The 27,502-nt window shown below is 50.6% G+C and overlaps 2 protein-coding genes across 7 annotated transcripts in view; one reads left to right on the top strand and one right to left on the bottom strand.

Moving 5' to 3' along the window:
- Positions 1–18,293, bottom strand: part of SLC7A7 (solute carrier family 7 member 7) — a 31,698-nt gene extending 13,405 nt beyond the window's left edge. The window contains exons 1-4 of one of the 4 annotated variants that reach the window (XM_029077857.2): positions 18,150–18,293; positions 10,892–10,954; positions 3,938–4,036; positions 1,602–2,143 (exon numbers count right to left, since the gene is read on the bottom strand). In XM_029077857.2, the coding sequence (XP_028933690.1) occupies positions 1,602–2,143; positions 3,938–4,036; positions 10,892–10,917 (667 nt within the window). In that variant the 5' untranslated portion in view covers positions 10,918–10,954; positions 18,150–18,293. Of the gene's footprint in view, positions 1–1,601; positions 2,144–3,937; positions 4,037–5,826; positions 5,887–10,377; positions 10,474–10,891; positions 10,955–18,116 lie in introns of those variants that run through there. The other 3 variants (XM_029077856.2, XM_029077858.2, XM_029077855.2) reach the window with 3 other exon arrangements.
- Positions 18,253–22,990, top strand: MRPL52 (mitochondrial ribosomal protein L52). Of its 3 annotated transcripts, none has more exons than XM_039913905.1 (5): positions 18,253–18,386; positions 18,460–18,517; positions 19,741–19,808; positions 20,891–20,955; positions 22,822–22,990. In XM_039913905.1, the coding sequence occupies exons 1-5, from the start codon at positions 18,263–18,265 to the stop codon at positions 22,972–22,974; spliced, it is 468 nt and encodes a 155-aa protein (XP_039769839.1). In that variant the 5' UTR covers positions 18,253–18,262; the 3' UTR covers positions 22,975–22,990. The 3 variants fall into 3 exon arrangements, with proteins under 3 accessions (XP_039769839.1, XP_028933692.1, XP_028933693.1); XM_029077860.2 differs by having other exon boundaries at positions 18,310–18,382; XM_029077859.1 differs by lacking the exon at positions 19,741–19,808 and having other exon boundaries at positions 18,253–18,382.
- Positions 22,991–27,502: the final 4,512 nt, after the last annotated feature.

Genomic DNA, 27,502 nt, shown 5'->3' on the forward strand with positions numbered 1-27,502 from the left:
TTGGGAGTTCACCCTCATGCATCGAGCCAAGGAAACGCCTGTCCTTTCCCGGCCACTTCTCTAGGCGATCCGCACACCACAGCTGCTCAATAATAATACATTTAATTCTGTTATTTGGGGCTTGCGGGGAGGATTTTCTGATATTTGTTAGCCCTTACTATGTGACAGACACCGTACCAAGTGCTGGGGTAGATACAAGCTAATCCAGATGGACTGTTCATGTCGCACGTGGGCCTCACAGTCTTAACACAGGTGAGGAACTGAGGCACAGAGAAGTTAGGTGACTTGCCCAAGATCACACAGCCGACAATTGGCAGAACAGGGATTAGAACCCAGGTCCTACTGACTCCCAGGCCTGTGCTCTCTCCACTAGGCCACGCTCTTTCTACTCCTCCTCCTCCTCATCCTAAAGACATCTCCTACCGAGCTCCAGAGATATCCAACAGCAGGTCGTCCCTCCCAGACCCTTCCCTGCAGTGTACAACCTCCTTCACCCCAAATAGTCCCATCTCTTTCCAACGTTTTCCCTTTCTAATTCTAAATCATCTTTCTTCCTCTTTTCTGGACTCCATTCGCCCAGTTTTCTATTCAAATAAAAGATGTTACAAATTCCAGGAAATACAATCTGGGAGCAGGAAAGGGAGATGAGAAGGAGCACGGCCTAGGGGAAAGAGAACGGATCTGGAAGTCAGAGGACCTGGGTTCTAATCCCGGCTCTGCCAGGCCTGTGTCCCACCTGAATATACTGCATTTATCCCAGTGCTTACTATGGTGTTTAGCACATAGTAAGCGCTTACCAGTCCTCTAGACTGTAAACTTATTGTGGCCAAGGACCGTGACTACCGACTCTGTTGTATCGTACTCTCCCAAGCACTTAGTATAGTGTTCTGCCCACAGTAAGCGCTCAACTAACACCACTGATGATAAAAAAAAAAATACCACTAACAAATGGGAAGCAGCCTGGCATAGTGGATATAGCACCAGCCTGGGAGTCAGAAGGTCATGGGTTCTAATCCCAGCCCACCACTTGTCTGCTGTGTGACCTTGGGCAAGTCACTTCACTTCTCTGGCCCTCAGTTACCTCATCTGTAAAATAGGGATCGAGACTGTGAGCCCCAAGTGGGACAGAGTCGGTGTCAACCCGATTTACTTGTAGCCACCCCAGTGCTTAATAAAGTCCCTGGAACACGGTAGGCGCTTAACAAATACCACAATCATTATTATGATTATTATATAAATAGATAAATAAAAAGTGCCCCCAATCTTTTGGGTCCGGGATCCCCAAGCCCTAAGTTCAGTCTTGTCACCAGGCCCTTCTATAAACGATCGAGAGAAAATGCAGAGCAAACCCACAGCCTTCATACACTTTCCTCCAGACACATTCTCCGCCATGGCTTTCCCCGACCTCCCGGCTGTTGCCAAGTGACCGGCAGGTGCTAACGACCTCCCAGAAGATGCTGGTGTGTTCGACTCAATTAGGTTGCATCTACCCCAGCGCTCAGTACACTTCCTGGCCCACGGTAAGCGCCAAACAAGTACCCTTGGGGAAAAAAACCCGGACCATCGCTGTCCCCACCGTCCCAGCCCCGGGCATCACTCACAGATGCAGGCCGCAGCCAGCAGGCGACCGGCGGCATAAGGAGCCTCGCAGCTGGGGAAGAGGGGCTGCACCATGTAGTTGGCAAAGGTGATGGCGATGATGGCCTGGCTGGTCGGCTCGATGATGAGCAGAGAGGTCCAGAGGCGGATGAAGGCCAGGAAGCCGCCGAAGGCCTCGAGGATGTAGGCGTAGCTGGCGCCGGACTTCTTGATGGTGGTGCCCAGCTCGGCGTAGCACAGGGCCCCGAACACGGAGAAGAGGCCCCCGACGGCCCAGATGACGAGGGACAGGCCGAAAGAGGCGCTGTACATGAGCACCCCCTTGGGGGACACGAAGATGCCGGACCCGATCATGTTCCCCACGATCAGGCAGACGCCGTTCAGCAGGGAGATCTCCTTCTTCAGCTTCATCTGCTCCTGGTCCGGCTGGACCCCGTCGGCCTCCGCGGGGGCATCTTCGTCCCGCTGCGGGGCCGCCGAGTACCTGGTGTTGTCCGCCATGGCGGAGGGGAGCGGGGCGCCTTCACCAGCTCCTAGGCATCGCCTGTGGAGGGGAGAGAGGGGCGGGCCGTGTGGGGGCAGAGCCTTGCCGACGGGAATATTCATTCATTCGCTCCATCAATGGTACTTATTGAGCACGTACTGTGTGCACAGCACCCTACTAAACGCTTGGGAGAGTACACTGCCACAATAAACAGACCCGGTCCCTGCCCACAACGAGCTCACAGTCTTGATGATATTTGCGAAGTGTTTACTATGTGCCAGGCACCGTTCTAAGCCCTAGGGTAGATACGGGCTAATCGGGTCGGGCACGGTCCCTGTCCTACATGGGGTTCACGGTCTTAATTCCCATTTTACAGGTGAGGGACTGAGGCACAGGGAAGTTATGTGACTTGCCCGAGGTCACACAGCAAACAAGTGGCAGATCCGGGATCAGAACCCAGGTCCCAGGCCCGTGCTCCCTCCACTAGGCTACAGTTATTATCATTTTCCAAGGGGCCTCTGAGGGAGCCCAATCCTCCCTCCAGGAAGACCGCTGACACTGCTGAAAGGGAAGAGAAACTGGATTTGCAGACAATAGGCCCCTATTGGAGGAGGCAAGGAGGAAGTCCAGGATGGTGGAAACCGACCCCCCCCCCACCCCCCCCACCCCCCGGTCTCGGAAGCTGGAAGGGGCAGGGTGAGGGTGGAAACGGCATGAGGCGTGGGAGCCGGAGGGGCTGGGTTCGAGTCCCAGCTCTTTAGGCAAGTCACACAACCTCTCTGAGCCTCGATTTCTTCAACTGGAAAACGGGGAGAATAACAGTGGCCTCTTCCTACCTCACAGGGACACTGTGATGTCAAAAATCAGATCAGGAATGGCAGAGTTTGGGAAAACGAAAGCGCTCTGTAAAATTCAAGGTGTTTCGTTTGTGTCAGGCAGATTCTCTCAGCATCCTTTGCCAGAGGCAGACTGGGGGCCTGATTCAGCAATGGTGATGCTTTAACTCCAGATCCACCATGGAACTCTCCTGGATTTGGGGGCAGGGCAGGAAGGGGTGGGGGTCTGACAGGAAGGGGGTCCTCTAGACTGTAAGCTTGTTGTGGGCAGGGAATGTGTCTGTTATATCGTTATATTTTACGCTCCCAAGCGCTTAGTACCCAGCGAGCGCTCAATAAATATGACTGCCTGGCAGCCCTCAGATCGTGAACCTGAGAGCGGCCAAGGACACCTACCTCTGTGACCTGATTCCCCTAATTATGCTGGGGTTTGGCGTCACCCCAAAAGAGAGGACCCTCATCAGAACCTCTCCCTTGCCCACGAGCACCAAATTCTGTCCTTCCGCACCCTCCTCTCTGCCCTGCCTGACCCAGTTCTCTGCAAACTTGCCCCCACTGGACAAGAAGCAAGAAGAAGCAAGGACCGGAGACCACTAGCTCTCCGAAAGGAGAGCCCGGACGCATAGAACTCCAGTGGCTCCAGCTTCTCAGCTTGCTGTGGAAGAAGGTCAATCAATCAGTCAATCGTATTTACTGAGCGCTTACTGTGTGGAGAGCACTGTACTAAGCGCTTGGGAGAGTACGACACAACAGTAAACGGACGCATTCCCGGGTCACAGAAGCTTTCGGTCTAGAGGGGGAAGAGAGCTGGGGGGGTCTCGACCAGGGGCAAGGGGGGTGGCTTGAGTGGAAGGCACAGGAAGCGGGGGAGTCCTTAGGAAGATTTGGGGAACGCTGGAGAGAGGGATGGGCCGGAGGAAGAGGGGGAAGAAGGCGAGGAGAGGGGGCCGAGGGGGAGGACGAAGGGGAAGACGAGAGGATGAGGGGGAAGACGAGGGAGAGGAGAAACCAAACTTACTCCCTTATCCGGGGCCAGGTGATTGGAGACAGGGGTGGTGACGGAGGCGACTCTGGTCCAGGGGAGAAGCTCCAGGTCTCTCCTTGGGGAGCTTCCTGCCTGAATGCAGAGGAAGACGACAGGGTAACGAGTGGGGGTTTAACTCAAGGAGGGAGGAGAGGGGCAAACCGGGGAAAGGGAGGGATTGAGCAACAGTCTGGGTCCAAGGTTCGCTGGCCCTTTGAGTCCGTCTAAGGGGGAGGCCGAGAGCTACTGGCTCAGCACTTTCCGAGATAAGGAGGCGCTCTCAGGAATCTCCTTGGTCAGCTCTCGTCCAGGACCGGGGGCGGTTGGGGGGGTTGAAGGGGGAGGAGGGACGCTCAGGGCAGGGCACTTCCGCCCCCAGACCCTGAAGGACTCCCGGCCTCTTCCCAGGTGAGGGGGGCGAAGGGCGAGGATTAAAGAAAGTGTGAGTTGTGGTCTCCCATCCACCTCTTCGGCAAGCACAGGACCAACTCGACATCCCGCTCACGAGAGCAAGTTTTGAAATGGATTAGAGGAAGTTTCGGCGAGGTCACCACATCTCATGACACAGCCAGAGGGCTTCGGCGGCACAGACTGAGGAACTGAGGAAACGCTCACAACCCCACAGAGCAGGAAGGAGTGGGCTGGGATGGGGGGCGGGGAGGAGGAGGGGGCAGCGGCCCAGAGCCTCCTCCTCCAAAGAGTCAGAAATGAAATATCTCTCTCCCGGTCAGGTTCCGAGATTCCTGGGGTGGCTTCGGGAGAGATCCTGGGTCTCACCCTGGCAAACGTCACTCACTTTCACTCTCAACGGTCCCCTTTTTCCTCTCCCTTCCGATGCGACGTGACCAAAGGAGTCCTTGACACCATAATAATAATACTACTGATAAAAATACCAATAATTGGAGTCTTCGCTACGTATTTAGTGCAAGAGATGCAAGAGAAGCAGCATGGCCTAGGGGAATGAGCATGGACCTGTAAGTCAGAGGACCTGGGTTCTAATCCTGACTCTCCCAGTTGCTTGCTGTGTGACCTTGAGCAAGTCTCTGGGCCTCAGTTCTCCTCTTCTCCCTCCTACTTAGACTGGGAGAACCATGTGGGACAGCTACTATGTCCAACCTAATTGACTTGCATCTACCCCAGAGCTTAGAAAAGTGTCTGACAGATAATAAGCACGTAAATACCATAAAACAAACAAAAATTATGAGACAATTACTGTATTTAAAACATACCTCTGATGTGCCAAACACTGTAGTAACCGCTAGGTACAAGATGATCAGACACGGTCCCTGTCTCACCTGGGGCGCTCAGTAAAGGAGGAAAAACAGGCATCGAAGCCCCATTTGACAGATGAGGAAACTGAGAGGACTTGAGCAAGGTCACACAGCAGGCAAGTGGTGGAGCCAGGATTAGAACCCATGACCTGCAGAGGATGCAGTGTTCTCCTGACCGCCCACCTTTAATTTATCCCTCTAGAATGTGAGCTCGTTGTGGGTAGGGAATGTGTCTGACGTTATACTGTACTCTCCCAAGCGCTTAATATAGTGCTTTGCACATAAGAGCTCAAAAATATGATTATTAATAATAAAAATCTATTTCCCCATCCCAAATCTGTTTTAGCGTCTGTTATTCCCTGTAGACTGTAAGCTCCATTTTTTTTTTTTAATCATTTCTTCTGTTCCTCTTGGCTGAGTGGGAGAATTTTCTCCAAGTCCCTGCAGCTCTCTTCAAATGATTTTCTCTTGAACCTGCTAGATTAACCCTCTTTCCTGGCCTCCTCCAGGATGGAATTCCAAGTGGGGTCTTAATTCATCCTGGGTTATCAAAAAGGATGATTAGGTTATCAGAAACTAAACAACCCCAATCTTTCCGTTGCCTGCCCTGACCTCAGAAGGTAGGTTTCAAATGGATGTATTCCCCACTCCATTGATGCAGCTCCTCCTCTTCCTCACCCTTCCAAAAGTGAAGGGGACTGTTTGTGTTTGGCATTACTCCTCACCGCTAAAAAACATAGCAAAAAAAAAAAAATCACCCTAGTTCTGTCCCTTTAACATAAAAAACAATCAGCGTCTGGAGGACATGGATGATCTAAAATGGGGGCAAAGAAAGTAGGTGGCAAAGGGAGATGCAAGAAAGTGTGCAGATTTGTCATAATAATGATGTTAAGCGCTTACTATGTGCCAAGCACTGTTCGAAGCACTGGAGCCACTGCCTTTTTAATGTATCTGATTAGGCAGAAGTCACGTATGTCCAGTTTGCTTCTTCCTTCACTATAAGCTCCTGAGGGTAGGGGCTCCACCTTCCCCAGTGGGTCACCATTTCTAATCTCGGCTCCGTCACTTGCCTGCTGTGTGACCTTGGGCAAGTCACTTCTCTGGGCCTCAGTTACCTCATCCGTAAATGGGGATTGAGACTTGGAGCGTCACTTGGGACAGGGACTGCGTCCAACCCTATTTACTTGTATCCACCCCAGCACTTTGTACAGTCCCTGGTACAGAGTAAGCGATTCACCAATACCACAGTTATTGTTATTATTATCATTATTATTACTACAGGGATCGAGGACCTTAAGGAAGCTTCATCACCCAAGGTGGGAGGCTAGGAGACAATGGGGCAAAAGATGAAACAACTAAAAAGAGGAGAGGCTGGGAATGCGGTCGCGTGACCTTAAAAGAGACCCGATAAATATTCTCTCTCCTGGGTCACCGATTGCACAGGGTGTTGGGGAGGGTGGGGGGAACTGGAAATGTTGCTTTTCTAGTCTTTAAAAAAAAAAAAAAGAAAAACTGAAAAACAGGTGGGTTTTGAAGTTGCATTAATTGAAATTTTGGCCTGCTTGCCTCTGCTATTCCGGTTCTAACTGGTGGGGGGGGGCGGAGGGGAATTGGGAAAAATCAGAGTGAGAGCCAAAAGCAGTTTAGGCTAACGGGAAGATAGCCTTAGGGACTCAGAGGACTTGGGTTCTAATCTGGACTCTGTCCCTTTCCCGCTGTATGACCCTGAGCAAGTCGCTTAACTTCTCTGTGTCTCTGTTTCCTCGCCTGCAAACTGGAGACTCAGTACTTGTTTTCCCTCCTGCTTAGTCTGTGAGGCCCAGACGGACCACGAACTCTGTCCGGCCTCATTGACTTGTATCTACCCCAGCGTCTGGTACAGCGCCTGACACACAGAAAGCACTTAACAGGTACCATAAAAAAAAAAATGAAGACTAGGGAGGCAATTGGGGTAGAGATGGGGTTTATACTGGGCCTCCATTGGGTTGGCTTGAGGGGTTGGTGCCCCCCACTGAAACCTCCAGAGCCCCTTGATGGTTTCAACAGGCGTGCTCAGGATTCCCAATCAATCAACGGTATTTCTAAGGTGTTTGCTGAACCAAATAAGACCCTAAGCACTTGGGAGAGTAAAATAGGGTAAGGAAGACCTCCTTCCTTTTCTTTTTTTGGAAAACACTAGCTAATTTTGGCCTCCCTGACACTGCCCTCTGCTGGTTCTCCTCCTGTCTCTTCGGTCCTGCCTTCATTCCATGCCATTTATTGAGCACTGCCTGTGTGCAGAGCACTGTACTAAGCGCTTGGCAAGTCCTGGATCTCTTTTGCAGGCTCCTCCTCTACCACCCACCACCCAACTGCGAACTGTAGGAGTTCCTCGAGACTCAGCGCTGGGTCCCGTTCTATTCTTTATCCACACCTATCCCCTTGGAAAATGAATTCGCTCCCCCACGGATTCGACCACCGTCCCTAAGTAGACGATTCCCAGATCGACCTCTGCGGGCCCAAAATCTCTCCTCTGCAGTGCTGCCTTTCCTCCTGCTCTCAGAACGTCCCTTTCTCGGTGTCCTAAACAGAACTCATTTTCCCACCCAAACCCTTCCTCTCCCAGACTTTCCCATCCCTGTAGACACCACCACCATTCTCCCTGTCTCACAAGCCTGAGCGCTTGGTGTTTTCCTCAAGTCACCTCTTTCATTTCACCTGCATTTTGGGTCTGTCACCGAGTCCTTTCTCTTCTCTAAAGTCTACCCCTCCTCTCGATCCAAATTGCTACCACGCTGATCTAAGCACTTACCCCGCCACTTGTCAGCTGTGTGACTTGCCCAAGGCCCTTAACTTCTCTGTGCCTCAGTTACCTCATCGGTAAAGTGGGGATTAAGACTGTGAGCCCCACATGGGACAATCTGATTGTCTTGTTATCTACCCCAGTGTTTGGCACCTAATAAGTGCTTAACAAATATCATCATTATTATTATCGGGGGGATTAAAACTGTGAGGCCTATGTGGAACAGGGACTGTGTCTGAACCGATTATCTTGTATCTACCCCAGTGCTTAGTACAGTGCCTGATACATAGTAAGTGCTTAACAAATACCATTATTATTTATTATTGTTATTATTATTACTATTCTGACTTGCTGTCACTATCTTCTCCAAACCATCCTTTACTCTGCATCTTGGATCATTTTACTAGATAAAAAATGCTTAGACCACATCTCCCCTCTCCCCCAAAACCTCCACTGGTTGCCCATCCATCTCCACTTCAAACAGAAACTTCTTACCGTTGGTTTTAAGGCCTTTAACCAGCTCTCCTATCCTACCTTGCTGATTTATTACAACACAACCTCTATTACAAGACAACCCCCCCACACACACTTCACTCCTCTTAGGCCAATTTACTCACTCTCCCTCAATCTCATCTCTCTGGCTGCCAACCCTTTGACCACATCCTCCCCCTGGTCTGGAACTCCCTTCCCATTCATATCCGACAGATAACCGTGCTCCCCATTTTCAAAGCCGTGCAAAAATCCTATCTTTTCCAAGAGACTTTCTCTGATTAAGCCCTCACCCTCCTCTATTATTCTCATTATTATTATTTGCACTCCCTTCAGGAACACCTTTGACTTTCCCAGCTCTGCCACTTGTCAGCTGACTGTGGGCAAGTCACTTCACTGTGCCTCAGTTACCTCATCTGTAAAATGGGGATTAAGACTGTGCCCCTCATGTAGGACAACCTGATTACCCTGTATCTACCCCACTGCTTAGAACCGGGCTCTGAATATAGTAAGCGTTTAACAAATACCAACATTATTATTATTATTATTTGGACTTGGGTCTGTACCCCTTAAGTACTTTGATTTTCATTCCACCCCACAGCATTTAAGAATATATCTGTAATTTTTTTTCATGTCTGTCTCCCCCTCTAGTCTGTAAACAGGGATTGTGTCTACCTACCCTTCAGTATTCTACTCCCAAGTGCTTAGTATAGTGCCCTGCACATGCTAAGTTTTATTGTTTTTATAGTATTTGTTAAGCGCTTACTATGTGCCACACACTTTACTAAGCGCTGGGGTAGATTCAAGATCATCAGGTTGGACACCGTCCATGTCCCAGCACACGGTTCACAGCTTTAATCCTATTTTACAGATGAGGAAACTGAGGCCTGGAGAAGTGTCTCAAGTGCCCAAGGACACACAGAAGAGCCAGGATTAGAACCCAGGTCCTCTGATTCCCAGGCCCGTGCTCCTTCCGTGAGGCCAAACTGCTCAATAAATACCATTCATTGCTTAACTGGGACTGCACCAGAGCAGTATGGGGTCCTGGGCTTTGGGGGGACAACCCACCTCAGCCCCACCACACTTGGGGGGTCTGTTGACTGGACAGTTCTGTGGCTCCACCAGGTCTCTCGACGAGAAACAAAGAGCAGGCCCTAGCCGAATCCATCAACCTGTCCCGATTCACCCACATCTCTCCACTCCAAAGATCCCAAAGGATGGCAGATACGAGGGCTCCGGTTCCCACTTGGAAAATGCAACCACCTCTGGGGTGCAACGCGGCAGCTGAAAACGGCCTCGAAAACAATCCCGCCCTCCCGGTACTCGGGGATCAGGAAAGAGGCAAATCCCGCAAAATCCCCTGAGATTTCCAGAGTGGAATTTGGCAGGCCTGCGGAACACAAGGGTTGGCAAGAGTTGGCAGCGGGGGTCTCCCTAACACCCAACTGGGTTTCTGATCCTACCCACTGGGATGCCCTCTCCCGCCTGGCCCCCCTGCTCCCAAGCTGTTGGATCACAAGTTGAAACGCACTTGCTCTGACAGAAGCCAAGCCGTCCTTGTCAACTTGCTGGCCACTCCAATTGGTGAGAAACGCTCTCTCGAAGTTAAACCCCCCGACTGCCCCACAGTTCTGCTCAACCTCTCCCCGTTTCCAGCCCTTTGTTGTGCTGTGCTTGAGTGCCAGCCCATTTTAACAGCTAAAGAGAACACACTTTTGCAGCACCTTACTAGGGCCCCGGCAGAGATGAAGTTAATATCTCTGACAAGAACTAACCAAAGGGAAATTAAGGTGGGAGGAAAATGGGACCGACTTTTGCGGGCCGCCCCATCTTCTTCCTCCTGCAACAGTTCCCCCTCTTTCACCCATCTCCCCTTCTCTTCCACCTCTTACCTGTCCCCAAGACCCCTTGGGCGGATTCAGGGGGGGAGAAGGAACACCACCGGTTTCCAGGGAGGGCTGTGCTGAGAGACAGGGGGGCGTGGGGGGAGACGGCTTGGGTCGCAGCAGCTACGGGACTCCTGGGAAGGAGCAGAGAAGCCGGGGGTGGTGGGGGACCGAAATGGAAAACAGGAAAACACATGTGTGTGGCTCTGGCCTGCCTGCCGGCTGGGAGGAGGGACCGAAAGGCGGGCTGGAGAGGCAGAGGGGGGGGTCGGGAAAGGATGTTGAACCAAGTAGGGCCATCCAGTCTCTCGCCTCTTCACCTAACCCGGGGCCACTCCTCTCTCCAGGCCCTTATCGACGAGAGATCTCGGAGTTTCAGACCTCGTTCCTTGAGTGACCAGGCTTCATTTCAAAAGCCCCGAGAGGTCAAGCCGTACTTGGGAAAGTACACATGAAGACGCCGGTACCTCCGTTTGAACCCACCCACGCCCCTGGGTGCTTGGGGACTGAACATTCCTACCTGGGCCAGGGATTCTGGGCCTCCATGGACGGTCTCTCTGACGTGTAGACTTCGCAGTGGAAGCTAAAAAACAAACCCCCCCCCCCCTCCAGGACTGAAATCCTATTGTACTCTCCCAAGGGTTTAGTACAGTGCTCTGCACACAGTAAGCACTCAATACGTACGACTGAATGAACTCCCTGTATAGGTCCTCCACGATGACCCCCGCCATCTTCCCCTTTCCCCTCCCAAACAATCAATCGGTATCTAGTGGGTACCTACACTGTGCTGAACGCTACTGTAAGCGCTTAGGAGAGTCCAACACAACGGAATTGGCAGACAAGGTTCCCGGCCCATAACGAGCTTGCAGTCCAAAGCCCTTCCTCTCCCCTGGCCCCAGTTAAGCAATCAGTGATGTTTATTGAGCCCTTATTATGTGCGGACCACTCTACTGAGCACTTAAGAGAGAAGAATACAAGGAGTCTGTCGACACAATCCCTGACCCCTAATCGATCGACCATGTTTATCAATCAGAGGTGCTAATTGAGTGCTTACTGCGTGCAGAGCACTGTCCTAAGCGCTTGGGGGAGGACACTACCTAGAGGGCTTGCAACCTGACAGGGGGATCAGGAAAATAAATTCCAGGGAGGGGAAGCGATGGAGTTTAAGGAGATAAATCCTGGGGGTGTGGGTGCTTTTTTCCCAATCTCCTTCCTTCTCCCCCCACCCAGCTCCCCGCACTGACCCCCAATTCCTCCCTCGGTTTTCCCCTGGTTCCCTGCAGACCTTTCTTTGAGACCCCCCCCCCCATAGGCCTCCGCCTCTCCCACTCCTCAGGCTGTTTTGGTGCCACTGGGCCCTGCCTTTGTTGCTATGGAGACGGCTGTCCACGACGCCCCAACCTCCTCATTCACTCATTCAATCGTATTTATTGAGCCCTTACTGTGTGCAGAGCACTGTATTACGCGCTTGGAAAGTACAATTCGGCAACAGATCGAGACAATCCCTACCCAACAACGGGCTCACAGTCTAGAAGGGGGGAGACAGACAATAAAACGAAACAGGTAGACGGGCATCCATAGCATCAGAATAAATAGAATTATAGATATATATACACATCATTAGTAAAATAAATAGAATAAATATGTACAAATATACACAAGTGCTGTGGGGCGGGGAAAGGGGTGATGGGGAGGGGAAGAGGAGCAGAGGAAAAGGGGGTCTCAGTCTGGGAAGACCTCCTGGAGGAGGTGGGCTCTCAGTAGGGCTTTGAAGGGGGGAAGAGAACTAGTTTGGCTGGTGTGAGGAGGAAGAACATTCTTCCTCCTCCTCCTCCCTCGCAGGATCGACCCCTACAGGGCCGGTAGAATTGACTGGGGAGGAGGGATGACTTCGGAAAGGAGTTATAATAATAATAATTCTGGTATTTGTTAAGCGCTTACTGTGCCAGGCACCGTACTAAGCGCCGGGGTGGCTACAAGCATATCGGGTTGGACCCAGGCCCTCTCCCACACGGGGCTCCCAGTCTTAATCCCCATTTTACAGATGAGGTAACTGAGGCCCAGAGGAGTGAAGTAACTTGCCCAAGGCCAGCCAGCAGACAAGTGGGAAGGCAGGTGTTCTTTCCGGGCCTCGAGAGCTCAGTCAAAGGCAGAAGGAGTTGGGGTGTGGGTACGATGGGGCAGAGGACTGACTGGGGGCCAAGGCCGAGCTCATTAAGGATCGTTAATAATTACCTCCCCACACACACACACACATACGTCACCCCGTCCTTGATCACCGATCCCTTCACCCCGACATTCCGGGAACCTTTGTCCCCCGGGGTCACGACTCCCTTGACCTGATCTGAGCAGGCGACCTCGCCGCCCCCGCCGTACCTAGGCCGCGCCTAGGTGCAGTTGACCCTGGGAAGGAGTGAGGCCTTTAGTCAATGGTATTTATTGAGCTCTTACTGTGTGCAGAGCACTGGACTAAGCGCTTGGAAAAGACAATTCGGAGGGCCCAGCTGGACCAAAGACCCCAAGGATGGGCCAAGGAAAAGGCTGGGGATAGGGAGAGGGTCTCCCTGGAGCTGGAGGAGCCCTCCTCCCTGGGGTGCGATTGCTTGCATCAGTGAACCCGTTGTTGGGCAGAGATTGTCTCTATTTGTTGCCGAACTGTACTTTCCAAGTGCTTAGTACAGTACTCCGCACACAGTAAGCGCTCAATAAATACGATTAAATGAATGAATGAAGAGAAGCAGGGTGGCTTAGTGGCAAGAGCCCGGGCTTGGGAGTCACAGGTCGTGGGTTCTAACATCAGCTGTGTGACTTGGGGCGAGTCACTTCCCTTTTCTGTGCCTCAGTGTCCTCATCTGCGAAATGGGGATGAAGACTGGGCGCCCAACGTGGGACAACCTGATGACCATATATCTACCTCAGCACTTAGAACTGTGCTTGGCACAGAGTAAGCGCTTAACAAACACCAACATTATTAAGCGTGGCTCAGTGGAAGGAGCCTGGGCTTCGGAGTCAGAGGTCATGGGTTCGACTCCCGGCTCTGCCATTCGTCAGCTGTGTGACTGTGGGCAAGTCACTTAACTTCTCTGTGCCTCGGCTCCCTCATCTGTAAAATGGGGATTAAATGTGAGCCTCACGTGGGACAACCTGATGACCCTGCATCTCCCCCGGCGCTTAGAACAGTGCTTTGCACATAGTAAGCGCTTAACAAATACCAACATTATTAAATACCAACATTATTATTATTATTATTATAAATCAGGGCCGGTTTCGGAAGCTCTGGGCTGCAGAGTCGCCACCAGGCGGCAGCAACGAGCCGTGCCTCGGGAATCCCCGCTTAATAATAATAATATTAATAACGATTATAGTATTTATTAAGTACTTTCTATGTGCCAGGCACAGGACTAAGGTCTGGGGTGGATACGAGCAAATTGGGTGGACACAATCCCTGTCCCATATGTGGCTGGTCGTCTCAATCCCCATTTTACAGATGAGGGAACTGAGGCTCAGAGAAGTGAATTGACTCGCCCAAAGTCACATTTGTTAAGCACTTACTATGTGTCAAGCACAGTTCTAAGCTCAGGGGTAGATACAAGCTAATGAAGTGGGACCCAGTGGTGGGGTCGGGTTTAGAAGCCATGACCTTCTGACTCCCAGGCCCCAGCTCAAGCCACACTATGCCATTCATTCAATCCTATCTCTTGAGCGCTTACTGCGTGCAGAGCACTGTACTAAGCACCTGGAAAGTACATACCCCTTCTCAGTGTTTAGTGCTTTGTGTGGCAGAGACGTGCAAACTCCGGGGGCAGCTTGCAGGGGAGACTCAAGCCAAAAACTTGGGGCCCCTTGGGGGCAAGGACATGGCATGTTTTTGGTACTTTTTGGTCCTGAAGTGAATAAAAGTCTCCTTCTAGAGGCCTTCCCTGACTAAGCCCTCATTTCCTCTTTTTCAACTCCCTTTTGTGTTGCCTATCCCCAGAGCACTTACGCTACATCTCCATAATTTATTTATATTAATATCCATCTCCCCCTCTAGACTTTAAGCTCGTTGTGGGCAGCAAATGTGTCTTTATATGACAGGAGCAGCTCAGCAGAACATAACTATAGTAGATAGAGCACAGACCTGGAAGTCAGAAGGACCTGGGTTCTAATTCTGACTCAGCCTGTCTGCTGTGTGACCTTGGGCAAGTCTCTTAACTTCTCTGAACCTCATCTGTAAAAGGATTAAAACTGCGAGCCCCATGGGGGACGGGGACTGTGTCCAACCAGATTAGCTTGCATCGAACCCAGTGCTTAGAACAGTGTTTGACACATAGTGACTGCTTAACAAATAGCATTATTTATATATTATATATAATATATAGTACATTGTTGTGTTGTACTCTTCCAAACGCTAGTACAGTGCCCTGCACACAATAAGCACTCAATAAATATGATTGATTTATTGATTGATTAAACAAATAAACAGTCCTCATGGGACGGGGCCTGTGTCCCACCTGATTGTTTTGTATCTATCCCATCGCTTAGAACAGTGCTTGACACATAGCAAGCATTCAACAAATACCATGAGAAATAAAATCACGTTCAAAGACAGAGCTGTTATTTTGAGTTACCAATGTTTTTTAAATGGTATTTGTTAAGCACTTACTATTTGCCAAGCACTGTTCTAAGTGCTGGGGTAGATACAAGTTAATTACGTTGGAGACATTTCCTGTCCTACGTGGGGCTCACAGTCTTAATCCCCATTTTACAGATGAGGTAACTGAGGCACAAGGAAGTTGTGACTTGCCCAAGGACACACAGCAGACAAGTGGCAAAGTCGTCATTAGAACCCAGGTCCTTCTAACTTCCAGGCCCATGGTCTATCCACTAGGCTTCGCAACTTTCACACTTTCTGTAAAAGGGCAAGAGTCTTCTCCACCCTCTCTTGGCACCCAATCAATCAGTGATATTTACTGAGTGCTCACTTTGCACAGAGCTCTTGGGAGAGTACAGTATAAATGAGTTAGTAGACGTGTTCCCTGCCGACAAGGAGTTTATAGTCCAGAGGGGGAGACAGACATTAAATTACCGAGATTTACACGAGTGCCGAGGGGTTAAGCGTAGGGTGAATATCGACTGCTTAAAGGCTACTAATCCAAATGCAGGGGTGACTCAGAAGGGCGAGGGAGTAGGGGAAATGAGGCGCTAGTCAGGGAAGCTGTCTCGGAGGAGATGTGATTTTAATAAGGCTTCGAAGGTGGGGAGAGTGATGGTCTGTTGGATATGAAGCGGGAGGGACTTCCAGGCCAGAGGCTGGAGGTGGGCAAGGGGTCAGAGAAACGAGATCGAGGTACAGTGAGTAGGTTGGCATTAGAAGAACAAAGTGAGAGTGCCGGGTCGTAGTAGGTAATGTAGGAGGGGGCAAGGTGATTAAGTAGATCCAGCACTTTGTACAGTGCCTGGCACAGAGTGAGCACTTAACGAATACCACAATTATTATGATTATACAAGATATTTAGTTTGGATGCAGTCCACGTCCCTACTCTGCCACTTCCCTGCTGTGTGCACTTGACCAAGTCACTTAACTTCTCTGTGCCTCCATTTCCTCATCTGGAAAAATGGGAATGAAATACCCATTCTCCCCCCACCTTAGTGAGCCCCATGTGGGACACTGACTGTGTCCAACCTGATTATCTTGTATTTATTGCAGGATTTAGTCACTTAGTTTGGGCACCTAGCAAGTCCTTAAATACCATAATTATTATCATATACTGAGCAGAATGACTGCATCACCATACATAGCCTTGCTCCCTGTAAACGCCCACCAGAATCAGCCTCCAGACAAACCTGGGAACAGCACGCATATACGTATCTGTAATTTATTTATATTAAAGTCTGTCTCCCCCTCCCTACACTGAAAACTTGTTGTGGGCGGGGAATCTGTTTATTGTCGTACAGTACTCTCCCAGGCACTTAGTAGAGTGCTCTGAATACAGTAAGTGCTCAATAAATGCAATTGAAGGAAGGAAGGGCGGAATGAATGGGGCTGGGAGACTGGTTATGGGCCCAGAGCGGGATAATGGTCAACACTGCCCCTCCAGCTGGCCAGGCCTCTGTGCCTGTCAATTCTGTTGTATTGTACGCTCCCAAGCGCTTAGTACAGTACTCTGCAGATAGTAAATGTTCAATAACTACACTTGATTGAAGTGGCTTAGAGGGGATTAGAACCCAGGTCCTCCATCACCCAGGCCTGTGCTCTTTCCACTAGACCACAGCAACTTCCTCCTCGCAGGCCTCCCTTTCCACTCTCCCCGCACTCGCCGATCTGGATACCCTCGGCCACGGTACAGAAGGCATCAGGGTTTTGTATCTGGGTAGGTAGCCTGAACTGGACCCTGAGAAAGGGACCTTAATTTAGGGGTGTAATGTCAAAGATCCCTGCTAGGACCTGGATTGGATTAGGGAGGGGGACCTGGACTTCTGGATTTTGATCTGACTCTGCAGGGTCCGGAGTGCAATTAAATGGCCAGCAACTTCAACCGTAGGATTTCCCATTTCAGATCTCACAGATGGCTTCCATTCAGCAACAATAGCCATATTTATTAAACACTTTGGCCCCAAAACTAACGCAACCTGCCGTGGGCAGACCAGCCTAGCATGCTGCAATCCAGAGAGGAGCAGCCATTTTAGAGACGGCGCGTCAGCGCCCAGCATTGCAAACAACAATCAGACCTGCACAACGGGAAGTTTTGGAGTATACCTGGTAATAGCTCAGTACCCAAAAGCTTATTACAATGCTCTGCACACAGTAAATACTATTGATCGATAGGGGCTGCCGGTGACTTATTGACTTCTGTAGCTATACCACCAGGAGAGGGCACTCAATAAATTAATTACTACTTCTAGTGCTATCGTTAGATACGAGGATGAATATATTTTCTTGGGGTAAAGCTTAGATCTCTGCTCTGAAGGAGGTTCAAAAACGCTTCTGGGGTCCTATATTCTAATAGAAGAAACTGCCAAACAAAAAAACCTCAAGAATTTGTAGCTCAGAAATACAGCCTATTCAACGCCTTTTATATCAGGTCTCAGGCCGTGGGCTTCACCATCCTCATCCTTTACTCTCCGGTTTCCTTCGACAGATCTGTTGACTTTCAAGCAGCACGGCCTAGAGGATAGAGCCCGGCTGTGGGAGTCGGAAGGATCCGTGTTCTAATTCTGGCTCCACAGGGTAACCTGGGGCAAGTCACTCCACTTCTCTGTGCCTCAATAACCTCATCTGTAAAATGGGGTTGAAGACTGTGGGCTCCACGTGGGACAGGGACTGTGTCTAATCCGACTGGCTGGCATCCACCCCAGTGCTTAGGACAGTGCCCGGTACACAATGCTGCCTGGTACACAGTGCTGGTCACCATTAAAAAAACACAAAACAGGGCTGTCTTCTTGTCCCTTTAGACCGAGAGCTCCTGGTGGACAGGTGGCCTTCCAACTCTGTTGGACTCCACTCTCCCAAGTGCTTAGTACAGTGTTCTGCCCACAGCGAGCGCTCAATCAATATCACCGCTTGCTTCATTGATGTCCTCTGTGAATACCATTGCTTCCATCCTCCTTGTTTGCCTGCAGGGGCCCCCTCCTCCAGGGAGCCTTCCAAGACTGGAAGGAGCCCAACAGGGTGGGATAGTCAAAAAGGGGGTGGGGAGCATCTGGGGGGTGCGGGGCGATTCAGAGTCGTACGGCTTGGACATAACCAGGGGAGAAGGACCCACGGAGGTCAGGAAAACGGCCCCCACGGCCCTCACACGTCCGAGATGGCGACGCCTGCCTCTTCCCCTCGTCCGTACGGCTCCCCAAGATGGCGGGATCCCGGCTTCGCCACCCAAGATGGTGGCTCCCGGGCACTTCCGCTTCCAAGATGGCGTCCCCCATAGCGCACTTCCGCTTCCAAGATGGCGTCGCCCAGTCCCCCCTTTTCCGTACAGGCTCGTTGCCCACCGCAGTCACAGCATGGCGGGCCTCGGGGCTCTGCGCCTCGGTAGGTAAGGGGGGGCCGGGGATTTCGGGGGTGACGGGGCTCGGGGTCCGAGCTGAGCCCCCCATCTTCCCTCCCAGGTGTCCGAAGTCTGCACTGCGGCCTGGCGATCCGGGCTGGAAGCAAGTGGAGGCTGCAGTGAGTGACCGGGGGGTCAGGGGTCAAGGGTCAGGGGGGGAATTATTGTGCTTTCCTCAGTGCCTGGAACATAATAAGCCCTTCACAAGGACCATAATTATTTATTCGCCTTCCCAAGCGCTTCGTGCAGTGCTCTGCACATAGTGAGCGCGTAATAAATACGATTGAATGAATGAGGAGCAGGGGTCAGGGGGCGATTATTGTGCTTACCTAAGTGCATAGAACATAGTAGCGCTTCACAAGGGCCATAATTATTTATTAACCTTAGCACAGTGCTCTGCACATAGTAAGCGCTTAATAAATACGATTGAATGAATGAGGAGCAGGGGGCGATTATTGTGCTTACCTAAGTGCATGGAACATAGCGCTTCATAGCACCATAATTATTTATTTATCTTTCCAAGCGCTTCGTACAGTGCACTGCACGTAGTAAGCGCTTAATAAATATTATTGAATGAATGAAGAGCCAGGGTCAGGGCCGAGGTGAGAAGCAGCATGTTGTAGTGGATAGAGCCCGGGCCTGGGAGTCAGAGGACGTGGGTTCTAATTCTGCCTCCGGCCCTGGTCCTCTGTGTGACCATAGGCAAGCAACTGAACTTCTCTGTGCCTCAGTTACCTCTTCTGTAAAAGGGGATGAATAATAGTAATGGTATTTGTTAAGAGCTTATTATGTGCTGAGCACTGTTCTAAGCGCCAGGGTAGGTACAAGGTGATCAGGTTGTCCCACGTGGGGCCCACAGGCTTCATCCCCATTTTCCAGATGAGGTCACTGAGGCACAGGGAAGTTAAGTGGCTTGCCCACGGTCACACAGCAGACAAGTGGCAGAGCTGGGATTAGAACCCACAGCCTCTCATTCATTCATTCAATCATATTTATTGAGCCCGTACTATGTGCAGAGCACTGTACTAAGCGCTTGGAATGGACAATTCGGCAACAGATGGAGACAGTTCCTGCCCAGTAACGGGCTTGATTTCCAAGCCCTTCCTCTTTCCACAAACCCACAGTGCTTCCCCACATGGGACAACCTGATGGCCTTGTATCTACCCCCAGCGCTTCAAACAGTGCTTGACTTATAGTAAGCGCTTAACACATACCATAATTATTATAATATAATGATTAGGTTGGGGGCCTGGGTGAGGGAAGGAGGGTCTGGGGGGACAGAAAGGGGGCTGGGGAGAGGGAGGGGGTCAGGGTCCGGGCCTGAGCAGGGATTTCCCCGTAGGCAGGGTCTCCCCGCCAGCCCTTCGGACTACGGACCCCTCACAGAGCTGCCGGACTGGTCCTATGCAGGTGAGCCCACCCCCGGAGCTCCGGCTTCATCCCCTCGGCCTCCCCTTGCCCCTTCTCCAACCCCCCACCCCGCCAAAATTCCCCTTACCACCTGCCTGCCTCCTTTCACTCATTCAGTCGTATTTATTGAGTGCTTACTGCGTGCAGAGCACTGTACTAAGCGCCTGGGAAGGTGTGTAATAGAACATGGGTCTGGGAGTCAGAAGTAGTCAGAAGGTCATGGGTTAATAATGCTAATAATTATGGTATTTAAAAGTGCTTACTATGATTCACCAGTGCTTAGAACAGTGTTTGGCACATAGTAAGCACTTAATAAATACCTAATTATTATGTGCCAAGTGCTGTTGAGCACTATGTGCCAAGCACTGTTCTAAGCACTGGAGAATAATCATAGTAAGCGCTTAACAAATACATAATTATTAGCATTTTTATTAAAAACCCATGACCTTCTGACTCCTCCTGATTCCGAATTATTATGTCCCAAGTACTGTTAAGCGCTTACTATGTGCCAAGCACTGTTCTAAGCACTGGGGTAGATAGCATAAGCCTATCCCACGTGGGGTTCACAGTCTTACTCACAGATGAGGTAACTGAGGCCCAGAGAAGTTAAGTGGCTTGCTCAAGGTCTCCCAGCAGACAGGTGGTGGGGCTAGAATTAGAACCCACATCCTCTGAATCCCAAGCCCGGGCTCTTTCCACTAAACCACGCTGCTTCTGTCATCCCGGCTCCGACACTTATCTGCTGTGTGACCTTGGGCAAGTCACTTCACTTCTCCGTGCCTCAGTTACCTCATCTGTAAAATGGGGGTTGAGACGGGGGAGCCCCACATGGGACAAGGACTTTGGCCAACTCGATTTGCTTGTATTCATTCAATCATATTGAGCGCTTACTGTGTGCAGAGCACTGTACTAAGCGCTCATATCCACCCCAGCGCCTAGTACAGTGCCTGGCACATAGTAAGCGCTTAACAAATCCCATCATTATTATTAATAGAACAATAAACAGACACATACCCAGTCCACAGCGAGCTTACAGTCTAGTGGAAGCCATTCCCCGCACTTTCTCTCTCTCTTGTCCGCAGATGGACGCCCCGCACCCATGATGAAGCGTCAGTGTAATCGCCTGAAAAAAAGAGAGATGTTTGCGGTGAGTGAGCGAACAGAAGCTCATTAATGGGCAGGGAATTTGTCTGCTGATTTGTCCCAAGTGCTGGATACTGTCAATTCTTCGTGGATTCTAATCCCGCTTTCGCCACATGTCTGCTGTGTGATCTTGGGCAAATTACTTTACTTCTCTGGGCCTCAGTGACCTCATCAGTAAAATGGGGATGAAGTCTGTGAGCCCCATGTGGGACGGGGACAGTGTCCAACCTGATTAACGTGTATCTACCCCAGCGCTCAGAACAGTGCTTGGCTCATTCATTCATTCATTCAATAGTATTTATTGAGCGCTGACTATGTGCAGAGCACTGGACTAAGTGCTTGGAATGTACAATTCGGCAACAGATAGAGACCATTCCTGCCCAACAACGGGCTTACAGTCTAATCGGGGGAGACAGACGGACAAAAACAAGACAACATAATCACGATAAATAGAATCAAGGGAATGGACACCTCATTAGTAAGTGCTTAAAATGTACCATAATTTCCCAGTGCCTAGTACAGAGCCTGGCACATAGTAAGTGCTTAACAAATGCCATAATAATTATTATTGCAGTGCTCTGCACATAGAAAATGCTCACTAAATATCGTTGATTGATTTTTCCGTCCAGAGGCCTGCCATCGTTTAGACCGTGAGCCCGTTATTGGGTCTCTATCTGTTGCCAAATTGTCCATTCCAAGCGCTTAGTACAGTGCTCTGCACATAGTAAGCGCTCAATAAATACGATTGAAGGAATTAATTCCGTGCACATGCTCTCCCTCGGTTGGCCAGCAGGGGGCAGGACTCTCACGGGGCAAAGCGTGTGAAACGCATGAGGAGGGGAGTCAATTAATCGTATTTACTGAGCACCCACTGTGTGAGGAACACTATACTAAGCGCTTGGAAGAGGACAACCTAACAGACCCATTCCCTGCCCACAGTGAATTTACAGGCTACAATTTGTACAGATATACATAAAGTGCGGTGGGAGAAGCCCCCCCCCCCCTTAAAAAATGGGATTTAAGTGCTTACCATGTGCCAGGCACTGGACTAAACGCTGGGCTAGATACAAACTAATTACGTTGGGCAGAATCCATGTCCCATGTGTGGCTCGCAGTCCTAATCCCCATTTTGCAGAGGAGGCACTTGAGTCGAAGCACGGAGAAGTGAGAAGCAGCGTGGCCCGGGAAAGAACAGGGGCCCGAGAGCTGGGTTCTAATCCCGGCTCCACCGCTTGTCTGCTCTGTGATTTCGGGCAAGTCGCTCTAACTTCTCTGTGCCTCAGTTACCCCTTCTGCAAAATAGGGATTAAGAGTACGAACCCTATGAGGGACAGGGACTGCCTGACCTGATTATTTTGTGTCTATCCCAGCTCTTAGTTCAGTGCCTGGCACATCGGAAGCACTTAATTTTTTTCTATGATCTTTAAGTGACTTGTCCAAAGTGACACAATAAACGTGGAGCTGTACTCTTTCTACTAGGCCTTGCGGCTTAGTTCTGTCTTTCCGCCCACACCTATAACCGGGCCCGGGGGGGTTGAGGTGAGGAGCCACGTAGTTCGAACCTGAGGTCCTTCCTCCCCACCTGTCCGCCCCCATACCCACACATTCTCCCTCTCTTTCTCTCTCTCAGAGTTTAGCATTGAGCCGGACCACAGGGTGAGACATTTCATAAAGCATTACAAAAACTGGGAGACAACAACAGCCGCTCTCGGCCCCCCCGCCCCATTTTTCCCAGTCCAAGCGGGTTGGGGCTTTGCTCCAAGATGGAAGTTTGACTTGGAAAAATAGGGGCAGGAGCTGGCCAGAGGCCCCCAGATGGGGAGAGATCTAGAGACCCCTAGGCCTGATCCTTTCTCTCCCTCTGTCTTAGAGGCGTGTGATACTCCTGTCTCAAGAAATGGATGCTGGGATGGAGGCTTGGAAGCAGCAACAGGAGAAGAAGTCCGAGGAAAAGAAACAGAAGCAAGAAAGCCGCCTCAAACCCAAAGGCAGGGTGGGACAGGTCCCACTCCCCAGTCAATAAATCTCTTACCCCCTCCCCTTGTCTCTGCCTCTCTCTCTCTCCTCCTGAAACTAGCAGCGTGCCTCCCACGCAAACATACGTGGCTCAGTGGAAAGAGCCCGGTCTTAAGAGTCAGAGGTCATGGGTTCTAATCCCAGCTCCACCACCTGTCAGCTGTGTGACTTTGGGCAAGTCACTTCACTTCTCGGTGCCTCGGTTATCTCATCTGGAAAATGGAGATTAAGACTGTGAGCCTCATGTGGGACAACCTGATTACCCTGTATCTCCCCCAGCGCTTAGAACTGTGCTCGGCACATAGTAAACGCTTAACAAATACCAACATTATTATTATTATTACTATTGTCATTGGAGTAGGGGAGTCTGGTTCTTTTTGCCCCGGGTGCTACATCCACAAAGTTTGAAACAAACAGAATACACCAGGCTTACAGTCTAAGAGGTAGAGAATATCTTCTCCCCATTTTACAGATGGGGAAAGTGAGGGACAGAGGGGGTAAATGACTTGCTCAAGGTCCCACAGCAGACTGGTGGTAGGCAGAGCTGGGATTAGAGTCCACCTCTCATGAGCCTCGAGAAGAAGGCAAGATTCATGTCCCTACTTTCATTCATTCAACTGTATTAAAGTGCTTACTGTGTATAAAGCACTGTACTAAGCGCTAGGGAGAGACACAACAGACACATTCTTGCCCACGATGAACTCACAGTCTAGAGGAGGAGACAGACATTAATATAAATAATTCTCCATGTCACTCTAGGGATCACTATCCCACGGAATAAAAGTAGGAATACCTAAGGCATCATTCTCTCCCTCTTTATCCTTGCCAGGGGAGGCATAAAGCATGTAATAAATACCATAATTATTCAGGAGGTCAGTGTCACGCAAAGCACGTAATATATACCGTCATTATTCAGGAGGTTAGTGTCACGCAAAGCATGTAATATATACCATTACTGTTCAGTAGGTCAGTGTCCAGATGACTGCTGGGTCAGATCCGCGGTCCGTCCGGCAAAATAATCCATTTCTGACGATTTGGGGACGAAACGAACGATGGTTGAACCACTTATCCGTCTTGGTGGCTTGGGATCGACTAGCTATCCCTCAATACCCACAGTGGCCCTCATTTATCCAAACCTCTGATGACCTGCTGGGATTTTCAGTCTACACAGCTTCCTGTGGTAATGAACTCCATATGTTTACCACCCGGTGCGTGAAGTAGAGTTTTGCCTTCGGTTGGATTTGAACCAATGACCTTCAAACTTCAGGAGGTGCCCTCTTGCCCTGGTGATGGGGGATTGGGCGAGCAGCAATACCTGTGCTTTATCAATCATGCCCCCTCTCAACCCGTCTTTCCAGACGTAGAATCAGTGTCGCCAATAACAGTTATTGAACGCCTAGCATCTGCAGAGAAAGGTACCAGAAACTTGGAAAAACCCAAGATCGTTAAATATGATTCCTGCCCTCAGGGCGTTTCCAGTTAATTGGTTAATAATAGTGACATTTGTTAAGCGCTTACCATGTGCCAAGCATTGTTCTAAGTAAGATGCAAAATAATTCGGGTTGGACACGGTCCCTGTCCTACGTGAGGCCAACAGTCTAGGTAGGAGGGAGAAGAGGGATTGAGGGTTGAGTAGCAGATGAGACAGACACTTAAATCATAGATAGGAGAAAGTAATGAGTATATAAGATATGTATATTCATCCTAGGGGGAGATGGTGAGAAAGGGCTGAAAGGATAGTTCACGAGAAGCAGCGTGGCTCAGTGGAAAGAGCCCGGGCTTGGGAGTCAGAGGTCATGGGTTCGAATCCCGGCTCCGCCGCTTGCCAGCTCTGTGACTGTGGGCAAGTCACTTCACTTCTCTGTGCCTCAGTTACCTCATCTGTCAAATGGGGATTAAAACTGTGAGGCCCACATGGGACAATCTGATCACCCTGTATCCCCCCAGCGCCTAGAACAGTGCTTTGCACATAGTAAGCACTTAACAAGTACCACCATCATTATTATTACCCACCCCAGCACTTAATACAGTGCCTGGCACATAGTGAGTGCTTAACAAATGTTATTATTATCATATCCATAATTTATTTCAATATCTGTCAACCCCTTTAGACTGTAAACTCCTTGTGGGCAGGGAACATATCTACCAACTCTGCTATACTGTACTCTCCCAAACGCTTAAAGTCAGAGGTCATGGGTTTGAATCCCAGCTCGGCCACTTGTCAGCTGTGTGACTGTGGGCAAGTCACTTCACTTCTCGGTGCTTCAGTTACCTCATCTGTAAAATGGGGATAAAGACTGTGAGCCCCACGTGGGACAACCTGATTCCCCTGTGTCTACCCCAGCGCTTAGAACAGTGCTCTGCACATAGTAAGCGCTTAACAAATACCAACATTATTAGTAGTAGTACAATGTTCTGCGACAGTAAGTCCTCAATAAATACGATCGACTGATTAACCGAAGAGAGGAGGAGCAGCGTGTCTTATTGGAAAGAGCCCGGGCTTGGGAGTCGGAGGACGTGGGTTCTAATCCCGGCTCCGCCACTCGTCTGCTGTGTGACCTTGGGCAAGCCACTTCACTTCCCTGTGCCTCAGTGACCTCATCTGAAAAATGGGGGTAAAGACGGTGAGCCTCACCTGATTACCTTGTATCTCCCCCAGCGCACAGGACAGCGCTTGGCACATAGGAAGCGAGCAGCGTGGCTCAGTGGAACGGGCCCGGGCTTGGGAGTCGAGGTCACGGGATCGAATCCCGGCTCTGCCACTTGTCAGCTGTGCGACTGTGGGCAAGTCACTTCACTTCTCTGGGCCTCAGTTCCCTCATCTGGAAAATGGGGATGAAGCCTGTGAGCCTCACGTAGGACGACCTGATGACCCTGTATCTCCCCCAGCGCTTAGAACGGTGCTCTGCCCATAGTAAACGCTGAACAAATACCAACATTTTTTGTTAATAAATATCATAATTATGATGATTATCATCTTGAATCCCCATCCCCTGCCTCACACACACCTCACATCCACAGACACCCCTCAGGCTCACGTGGAAAGACTTCATAAATTCTCCGCTTTGCCCAGAGGCTGAGACCAAGAGGGAATCCTGACTCTTGCTACCCTGAGGAAGGGGCAAAATCCAGAGCCAAGGTGGGGAGAAGTCTGCAGGGGTCGGGGCACCGACCTGGTTGGTCTTCGAGTTTCCCACTTGGGGGTGCTGTCCTCCTGGCTGATTTCTGGTGGAAGATGGCGAGGGCGGCCCTGCCAACCTAACTGACCAACTGGTTGCAGGAGAAGCCTCCTTGAGAGGCCGAAATGTCACCCTTGGCCACCACCCTCACCCCCCAAAAGCGTCCAGCCGCCCAGCGCCCAAATAGGCAATGCCTGAGGCTCCATCCTGCCCCATTCCTGGGGAACTCACAGCTGGCTGGGGAGAGGCTCTGCCCACTCTCCTTAGGGGGTCCGCCTGTCCCCGGACCTCAAGAATCCCCCTACCTGACCAGCTGCCCACCCTCTGGGCTTTTCCCTCCTCCCTCCCTTCCTCTCTCCTCCCGCTGACCAAACGCAATTCAATTCTTGGCACTGAGATTTCGCTGATTGTCGGGGTTTTCGGTCTCTAAGCTTTCTTTCCTGTCGGGTTTTTTTTTTTGTTCCCACTCCCTGTTCCAGCAGCCTTTCCCTCTTTTTCCTTCAATCCTTTCATCTTTTGTTCCAAAAGTCCCTGAGGAAGGTAGGAAGTGGGGTTTTGAAACCCCGCGTTCAGGAGTTGCCTCCTTTGCAGAAAACTGATTTGCGGCTCCCGCTCTCACCCTCTGCCGACCTCGCTCACGTCCACCAATCTGACCCGCATCCGCCACTCTGACCCATATCCGCCACTCTGACCCATATCCGCCATCTGTCCTGACCCATATCCGTCATTCTGTCCCATGTCCGCCATCCTGACCCATATCAGCCATCCAGGCCTATATCCACCGTCCTGACCCATATAGGTCGACCTCACCCGTATCAGCTGACTTGACCCATATCCACTATCCTGAGCCATATCTGCCATCCCGATCTGTGTCAAGTGCTAGTCTGGCCCATATTTGCCATCCTGACCCATATATGCCAACCTGGCCCATATCCACCGTTCTGACCCATATATGCCAACTTGGCCCATCTCACTATCCTAACCCCTTTATAATGACTGGCCCACATCACCCTCCTGAGCCATATTTGCAGTCCTGACTTGTACCGATAGACCCATATCCTCTATCCTAGTTCATATATGCCAACCTAGGCCAAATCTGCCATCCTAATCCATGTCTCGTGTCCTGATCTATATAGGCCAACCTGACCCATATCTGCTGACCTGACCCACATTCACCATCCTGAGCCATACCTGCCATCCTGACCTGTATTATATGCTAGCTTGGCCCATATTTGCCATCCTGACCCATATAAGCCAACTGGCCCATAGCCACCATCCTGATCCATATATGACAGTGTGAACCATATTCACCATCCTGGCCCATATCCGCCTTCCTGACCCATATCCACTGTCCTG

The sequence above is a fragment of the Ornithorhynchus anatinus genome, chromosome 13 (genome assembly GCF_004115215.2).
Source record: "Ornithorhynchus anatinus isolate Pmale09 chromosome 13, mOrnAna1.pri.v4, whole genome shotgun sequence".
Classification (NCBI taxonomy): Eukaryota; Metazoa; Chordata; class Mammalia; order Monotremata; family Ornithorhynchidae; genus Ornithorhynchus; species Ornithorhynchus anatinus.